Source organism: Epinephelus fuscoguttatus, linkage group LG9, assembly GCF_011397635.1.
Source record: "Epinephelus fuscoguttatus linkage group LG9, E.fuscoguttatus.final_Chr_v1".
Taxonomy (NCBI): domain Eukaryota; kingdom Metazoa; phylum Chordata; class Actinopteri; order Perciformes; family Serranidae; genus Epinephelus; species Epinephelus fuscoguttatus.
This window is the reverse complement of record NC_064760.1, coordinates 12,829,075-12,838,384: the sequence shown is the minus strand read 5'-3', so window position 1 is coordinate 12,838,384 and position 9,310 is coordinate 12,829,075. Positions and strand designations below refer to the sequence as shown.

The window sequence follows — 9,310 nt, the reverse complement described above, 5'->3', positions numbered from 1 at the left end:
CAATGAACACGTTCAGCATAGCACGTGTGTATCTTTGATTTCTCTTTGCAGCACCATAATCAGACCCTGTTGATGTAACTGATATCAGTTAGCAGTCGCTGCTTGGAGGTCTGGGAGGTGGAAGTTTGCTGTTTGTGCCCAACTGACCTGTCATCTACCGCCCTCTGTGCAACATGTGTTCTCTGTCACCTTCAAGTTTCCATTGAACCAAAGCAACCAGAACACCTACGCTGGATAAAACCTGCTGCTTTTGCATTTTTATTTATCAAAAGACAAATTATCCCATATGGCTACATTTAAACTTCATTTGTGACAGATGTAAATTGTCTCCAGATACCTTGAGACACAGATTGGTGTCAAACCTTCAGCTGCATAACTTCTGGGGCTGACGCTTACAATCTTTGAGTGATGCCTGAAACATACAAATTGAATCACATGATCTAACAGTCATTTTCAGTCTAAAAGCAGAGAATGTTGTCTGGACTATAAACGTTTAAAAATTTCATTTAAGAGCTGAGACAATGAATAGATTTTTCATTTTCCATTGATAGAATATTAATCAGCAACTATTTTGATAACCAGTTTACTGATGAAGTCACTGTACCAAGCAAAATATACCCAATATTCATTGTTTCCAGCTGTCGAAATGCATGGATTTACTGCATTTTTTTGTCTTTAAGTATTGTAAACTGAGTATCAAAAGGCATTTGAAGAAATCATGGCAGGCTTAAGGAATTCAAGACAGTGTTTTTTCACAATTTCACACACGTTATTGACAAGTTGTGTAGAAGGGGCGGCAGTAGCTCAGGCCATAGGGGCCTGAGTTGGGAACTGGAGGGTTGCTGGCCCTAGTCGCCATCCAGACCACATAGGGAGCATGGACTGGTAGCTGGAGAGGCACTGCTGAGGTGCCCTTTAGCAAGGCACCAAACTCACATCTGCTGGGCAGCCCCCTCGCTCTGACATCTCTCCATTTAATGCATACATAGGTTCTGTTTGTGCACGTGTGTGTGTATTTCGGGCCTGTTTGTTTTTTGTATATGGATTACTGTTAATTTATTATGCTGATCTGTTCTGTACGACATCTATTGCACGTCTATCCGTCCTGGAAGAGGGATCCCTACTCAGTTGCTCTTCCTGAGGTTTCTGCCATTTTTCGCCCGTGAAAGGGTTTTTTGGGGAGTTTTTCCTTATCTGCTGCGAGGGTCCAAAGGACAGAGGGATGTCATATGCTGTAAAGCCCTGTGAGGCAAATTGTGATTTGTGATATTGGGCTTTATAAATAAAATTGATTGTTTTTATATGACAACAGAGTGAAAAAAATTCGGATTTCCCTGCGGGATTAATAAAGTAAATCTTCTGCTTCTAGATGGACAATGGATACGGTAAATAAATGATCCAAAGCCAAATGATTGATCATTAAAACAATCATTAATTGAAGTTGTTAGTATTTTCTCTGTAAATTAAATTCATGATAAAATAAAAACTTCTAATCTGGAGGAAAAAGGAACTCCTTTGTTTCTTATTTTATTATTGTGAGTCTTAAAAAAAAAAAAGACTAATGAGTGACTAACACTGTCCCTTATGTGCAGGATTTCTCGTGAATAATCTGAATCAAGATATTTCTCTCTCCAAGATATAAGTAAAACTGATTGATATCTATGCGTGTAAATAATTCATTTGTTTTTGCATTGCATTTCCCATTATTTAATATTTTACATTTTAACTACATAGTTGTCGTCTGTATAACTGGGAACATTCAATAAAGATAATTATCAAAATAAACAAACAAACAAAAACACACACACACACACACATATATATATATATATATATATATATATATATATACTGTATACACACACACACACACACGCATTTTTTTCAATTATTTATTTATTTGTGTAACAAGTACACAGACAGTAAAGACAAGATAAAATTATTACAGTAATAACTAATGGGGAGAAAATAAAAATAAGATAAAATAAATAACATAATAATATAACAATAATATCAATAATAATAATAATAATAATGATAAATAAAAATTAAATAATTAAAATAAGATAAAATAAATAACATAATAATATAACAATAATATCAATAATAATAATAATAGTAAATAAAAATGAAATAAAATAAAATAGAATAAAATGAAATAACATAATATAATAATACAATCAATAATGATAATAATAATGAATAAAAATGAAATAATTAAAATAAAGTAAAATAAAATAAAATGTTTTTTTTTTTTTATTATTCAGTAAAAAAAGGGATAATGGTCAGTGGAAATGGTTCATGCCTTCGTACAGTCGGAGCACATTTAAGCAGGTTTCGTGGATGGTCAGAGATCCATAAGAGGTTCCCATTTTCTCCGGGAGACTTCTCCTTATTTTTTAATATGTAAGTACAATGTTCCAGTTGTAGTTTATCATTCAATATTTGTTTGATTGATTCGTTTGAATGTTGGGGGTCTTTGCTGGTTCCAGTTCAGCTCCATTTTCTACCCACGAAGTGACACCTCTGGCTCATACACGATCTGTGCGCGGCTGCACAGCTCTCATGCCTGCTGTTGTATCTGACTCCGGGAGGATGGACGGTGTGTCGTTGGGGTGAGTTGGCTCAGCGCTAGGGATTATTTAGTAAAGCTGTGATTCACGCTGCTTCTACATCTGTTGGGTAACATTTCACCCCACATGATCCACCGGTCATAAACCCAACGCAGACAGCACGAGAGCTTTCTCCCAGCACACCAACTGAAGCTAGCGTTGTTGACTAGTTAGCCTCGGCGAGTTAGCTAGCATCGTCTGCTGCCCAGCTGATGCAGTTAAGTTGCTAACCAAACTCCAAGTTAACATGTAGACAGTTGAGACGTCTTTGCTTACAGACAGTGACCTGAATGTAGTCCGCCTCCCAAAATTATGTATTACCACGAGCTGAGCGGTGATTAATGGCAGTTAACGGCAGCTATCATATGTTAGCAGTGAAGTTAAATGATTAGCAATGCTAACAGCTAGCCTGCATGTTAACTTGACGCTCAACGAATTCAAAACATTTTCTATTCAACTTTTTAATATTTGGACATAAAGAAGTTTTGTGTAAAACCTTCAGAGTCACGAGTACACACTGGTTAGTTTACTGGCTTGTGCTGTTGTGAATTAACATGTTATTTTTTGTGGTTAAAGCTGTATGTCTTCAAACTGTGTGGACAAAAGACAGAAGTGTCAAGATAAAATACATATATGTTCACTCACAGTGGAAACAGCCTTCTGGTTTCTTACTGACAATGGTATTAAATCCTGTTAATGTCCCCTTAAATCAAGTCTGAGTAATGACACACTTTGTTTCCTCCCTGCCACCTGTCTCAGGTGAGCTCAGGTCACATCAGGTTAACTGTTACACTTAAATCTTAATTTACATGTTGTCAGTGTTAGGATTCAAAATGGCGTGGGGGAAAAGCAGCATATTTTCCTGCTGTTTCATGAAACATTGAGCAACAACAGGAAATGTTTTTGCTTTTACTCTTTTCTTTGTGTGCCTGTGTGAGGAAGGCTTAAAGGATCAGCCTGGCAACATCCTGTATTGTCAAGAAAACCAACAATAAGTTCGTACCTGTCGTTAGCCTAAATATTTCTGTGTCACCTCCGTGATGTGGACATCATACTTGTCCAAAAACACATCAGTGACAGGTCATTAAAAAGTCTTAAAATGTCTTAAATTCAGTGTTACAGCTTTAAGGCCTTGAAAGTCATTAATTAGTCATTTAATAGTCCACATTTCTCATGTTACAAACCTTTAACAAACTATAATACTGTCATTTTACTTCATACCTGCACTTACCTGTTGTCAAAATATAGTTTGATTTAACTCACTCTAATAACCATATTCCTACATAACACCTACCTCTGCACAAGACCACATATATGTTATTGATATATAACATGATGTGTCCAAAAAATCTGACATAAATTTGGTTTAAAGTGTCTTGAACAGGTCTTAAAAAGCATTAAATTTAACTGTCTGATACCCGTGGACCCTGAGTGAGCCACAAATTTCAACTTATTGGGCGGAGAATCTTTCCTTAGTTTTAGTTGTTATCAAAGGGTGGACTTTTTACACATACTTCCATTAAAGGGGTCTCGTTTTACGTGGTCTTGACTACATCACTGCTTTGTTGTCACGTAATTGAAATAGTCTCAATTAGCTACTGTGATTGTGTTTTGCGTTTGGATATTGTCGCAGTCAGAAACTCCAGGCTTGTCCAGCCCAAACTTGAACTTGAAGGCTGACGTGAGAAGTAGGGTTGCAGCGATATACCAGTTTCAAGGTATACCGTGATATAAAAGTTGATGGTTATCATACCGAGTACATTTGCTTATCTACGATACTGAAAAAAAAATATGCATCTGGACGTTGAATCTCCCCTTTATTTCTGTTATTTCAAAGGAGAGATTTTTTCAACAAACTTCCATTAACAAAATGGTTCTGTAAGGGTCAGTCTGACCGATAATAATATAAATCCTGTGATATTGTGAGACACTTATTGTACAGTGAAAATCTCATACCGCTGCAACCCGACATGACCCCAACTTCTGTTATTCTCACTCAGTCCCACATACACCGTCCTGTTGCTGTGAACACTCACCACTGTACCAAATGTGCGTTAATCCAAGGCTGAAAATAGTCTAACAAATGCACTATGTACTGCTGCTTAACATTAGCAAAAAAAAACTACAGTGACCAGCTGTTGTAGGACCTTATTTGACCTTTTTAATAAGAGAAACCATATACATGTGAGTGGATTTTAAATATAAAATTCAGTAGAAACAATTGGTTTTAGTGCTGAGAGGCCCAGATGGGGCAGGGAGGTCAGAGAGTCCTGAGAGATGGACTAACGCATTGTTGGTTTTGGTCTTGTCATGATGTTTCATGGTGTCCTTAAAGTCCCTGTGATTTTAAAAATATGATTAAAGAATGTGGGTCGAGAAATAGTGTCACACAATTATCTTGAATACGACAGGGATCCTCAGTTCAACAGGCAGGCTTCAGTGATTATTCAGTGCAGTGAGGATGTCGGTAAGATAACTTGCATCAGTTTAATACATTAGCTTTACAAATAATGGGTCTAGAGGTGGGCAATATGGATTAAATCTTATTATACGACTATAGGTGTGATTTTAGTTCATGTCAGGGATGCACTTATCCAACTTTTTCTCTGCAGTGCGGAGGCAATAAAACAGTTTCCTGTGACTGAAATGTAAGTGACTGAGGAAGGACTTTATTGTACAATGAAAAAGAAGCTATATTTGATTATAATTTGCCTGATCAAATCGGTATCAGAGCTGATACCAGTATCAATCCAGTGTATTTGATTGGTGCATCTCTAATAACAATATATATCGTGAAAATGTGATATAATACATTTTCGTAAAAGTCAGTTGAGACACAATAAATAGACACGATACCAGTATCTTTTTTTTGCTCTAATCCTGTGAGGTCACCTGACAGATTAAGGCTTTTAATCACTGTCTTGCAACAAAAATCTGATCCAATGTTGCCTTAAATTTCAAGCCAATTTTATCTACATAGTCCGGTTACGGTCGTTTTTAGTTACTGTCTTTTCAGTGGTAGAACACCATATTGAAGACAGCGACAAAACAAGTATGATCAAAACACTGACTACTATTACCACTGTTATACAGTATCTAGTCCCCGTCCTATCGTCTTCTCAAAACCCCAGAGATCAACCAGGGAGTAGTCTAACTGTTGGGTCACCATTTATCTCCACTGATCCAGACTCTGCTTCTCTTGTCTCACCAGTCTGGTGGCCACACCGGCCTCGCCGCGTCCACACTGTAACACAGACTCAGAGGAGGACACGGTGAATGGAGGGATGCACACCTTCAACCAGACCCACATGAGGAAGGCATTCCAGCTGATGAACGAACTGAGGAGGTGTGTAGTTTGTCCTTACAGAAAGACTGTAGCCGGTGTACATTTTTTCTTGTTCTCTAGTGTCTGTTTATCATTACGCACCAAAACACCAAGACAGATGTGTTGTGTGCACAGACCCCATTAAAATAAAACTGTTTCTGATGTTTTATTTCTGATTCTGATATGGCCATTTTATGAAAACCTTCAACTGCATTACATCCACACAGTCTAGAGGAGTTTTAAAGTACAGCTCTGTAGATTATCACTTTATTTGGCACATTTTCTGGCAGCCGTCCTGTTCATACTTGGCTTTAGAGATGCTCTCTTTTCCCTGGCTCATGTCTGCGTATTTATTTTTACAGAAGCAGTTATCACAAACATTTTTTCACTCTCACTTTCTGCCTCTCCTCGGGCTGCAGTAAAAAGATGCTGTGCGACGTCCAGCTGGTGGCGGGGAGTGTTGAGGTGCCGGCTCACAGGGTGGTCCTGGCGTCCTGTAGCCCCTACTTCTGTGCCATGTTCACAGGTATACACACACACGCTGTTGTTTGTGTTATGTCTGATGTGTGTGTGGGCTGGCGTGTGTCTAACTGTGTGTTTTTGTAGGTGATATGAGTGAGAGCAAAGCCCATCAGGTGGAGATCAGAGAGGTGGACGGACAGACTCTGAGGAAGCTGGTGGACTACATCTACACGGCTGAGATAGAGGTCACGGAGGACAACGTCCAGGTGAGTGTGTGTGTTAGAGTGAATTGATGACAAGGAAGGGAGTGAGTGAAAAAGCATTTCCCTGTCTTTATACAGTTCTTTTTTCTTGTGTCACGGCGACTTCGACCTTGTTTCCAACACTGATGCCATATATCAGCAGCAGTAACAGAATTAGCGGGACGTTGACACAATTCTCATTGTGTAGGCTTTTTGTGAGTTGTATCCCTCTCAGCTTTTCCTCTCCTCTGTTGGAGGCTTCAGCTGTTCCTACCAGGGAACAAGCATTTAGTTCACCATTTTGCAATTTGGATAATTAAATGAAGTAGTGCTGCAGCTCCCAGCCAAAAAAATCTGGGTTCTCATTAATGAAACAGCGTGTAGGACTCATACTAAAAGTGTATGTGCGGACAAAAGCAGAAAATGGTGTGCAGCAAAAAGTATTCTGCGTACACCTGCCAATACACAGTTTTGTTTTATAAATCCCAAATCAACATGTCTGCACGTGGATCAGCCTCATCAGCCTCCCGCCCTCTACACGCCCACATTCAACCTTAAATGGTCACTGCAAAGCACCTCAGGAACACTGGTGCACAGAAATGAGCCTGCTGATCATTCAGACTTGACGGGTCCAGCATTTTCCAGCATTTCAATCAGGAGAGTCGGGTTTTTTTTTGTAGTAAAAGACCCTGTAGATATGGTATGCTTTAAGGAGGGTAATGAATCCATAGTCGAATAGGGAAGCCCATTGAGGTCTAGCTGGTGGTGGTGGTAGAGGTGGTGAAGATGAAATGAGAAGAAGATGGAGAAGTGCTGATGATCTGGATGAGTAGAGGAATGAGCCTTCATTGAGATCCTCCTGAACTCTGGATACGATGGCTGGAGGTGCGACAATTCTGCCTAAAATGAAAGCTGACAGCAGCAGAGGAGAGAGTAGATTTAAAATTTTGCAGTAGCATACTGATTGGCTGATAGAGATCGTGGCGAAGTTTGATTGGATAACTAGAAGAGTACGATAGTCAGTTGATTAAAGGAAGCAGTGGGAGTGGGACGGAGAGAATTGTGAATGGATGAGCACAAAGAAAGTCTTCCTGATTGAACTTACGCTGAGCTTCATTTAGATGCATTGTTTCATACTGTGCCAAAATAATCCAGACAATCGGTTGTATCCGTCACGCTGGGATATAATTTAAGGATGAAAGTTTGACAGGCGAACACAATTTCTTCATTTATTTATTTAAGTTTGTTGCGGCGATCTTGGCCTGTGTGATGATTAGGACTCAGAAATTAAGATATGGAGTTTAATAAGAGTGTGAAGATGTACGTAAGTGGACTGGAGAATGAAAAGTGTGTGGCAGCCACGGCGGTGTCTCCAGTGTGCTCCGTGCACAAAAAAGCCATGTTCACTGCAGCGATTTTCCGCCCCAAAACTATATGAAAACTTGGTGATATATATTTACAGTATCGGAGGGTATATATATTTTTTAAAGATATTTTTGTGGCCTTTTGCCTTTATTTGATAGGACAGCTATAGTGTGAAAAGAGGAGAGAGAACAGGGGAAAGACATGCAGTACGGGTTTGATTCAAACCAATGGACGCTGCAGCAAGGACACAGCCTTTGTATATGGGGCACCTGCTCTACCAGGTGAGCTAGTGGGCCTTGATGTGCACGTCAGCAGCTGTGACGTGCTCCACAGCTGAGTGTCAGCAGCAGTCTGGACCTCTCCTGCGCTCCAGGGGTGTGAATGTGATGGTGAGACAGTGCTGACGAAATAATGAGTGTAATTCAGTGTGAGATTCGAGTTGGCTCATCATTTTTACAGTTAAAATGTGCTTATGGAAAATTTATGGCTCAGTAGCACAAATAAAACATCTGGACTGAATGTTAATGATAACGTGGATCCGTAAGTAACGAGGCATGTGAGGCGAAATTAAATGTGTGGAGGTATAATGATTGCGCTCACATTTAATTTCTACAATCTGGCTTCAATCCACCACCTCACCATCTGCGTCGCCAGTTTCCTGTCTCCAAAATATTCATACACATGGGTCAGAGTTTCCCTACAGGTGTGTACACTCTGCCGTCAAGTTTGGCGTACGCCTCTTTCAGGCCTCTTTTTGTGTGTATGCAGTGTTTTGAAATGACACCCCTGGGCTCAGAACTTAAGTCACACAGTTGTAAAGTTTTCTTGTTTTTGAGAAGGAAACTTGTCTTATAGCAGCTGTCTTGGGTACAGAGGAAAAGTCATAGTAACAACATAACAGGCTGGTGTTTAACACTAACAACCCCTCCAGGTTTCATAAGAGTGAAACTGCCAACAATTGTTAACTTGAAGAATTTCAGAGAGGTTTCCTGTGTGCAGTGAATACAGTGATTGTAGCTGTTTCTAACCTAATGTTTAGTAGTTATGAAAGTGGATAAGACAAAAGAATACAACCAAGATAAGATTAAAATCTAGTTTCTGAATGAGCCTCTCCTTTACTTTTGCTTTCAAAACAGACTTCTACATCAGGGTCATTTTGAGATTTCAAGGGAGGAATGATACAGCTATTGCAGCTTTCAAATTAATTCATATACATGGAGAGACTTTGGTTGGAAATGTCAAATTAGATTCTTCATTACCCAAAAGCAGAAAGCACACGCTACAGGAGAAGCTCCCAAGTGCTG

At 39.3% G+C, this 9,310-nt stretch overlaps 1 protein-coding gene across 2 annotated transcripts in view; it reads left to right on the top strand.

Annotated features, from left to right (window-relative positions):
* The first annotated feature begins 2,525 nt into the window (after window positions 1-2,525).
* The window catches only part of klhl3 (kelch-like family member 3), a 30,369-nt gene continuing 23,584 nt past the window's right edge, over window positions 2,526-9,310 (top strand). For both annotated transcript variants that reach the window (XM_049585852.1, XM_049585851.1), the window contains exons 1-4: window positions 2,526-2,615; window positions 5,824-5,958; window positions 6,357-6,463; window positions 6,544-6,665. In XM_049585852.1, coding sequence (XP_049441809.1) covers window positions 2,566-2,615; window positions 5,824-5,958; window positions 6,357-6,463; window positions 6,544-6,665 — 414 coding nt within the window. In that variant the 5' untranslated portion in view covers window positions 2,526-2,565. The remainder of the gene's footprint in view (window positions 2,616-5,823; window positions 5,959-6,356; window positions 6,464-6,543; window positions 6,666-9,310) is intronic.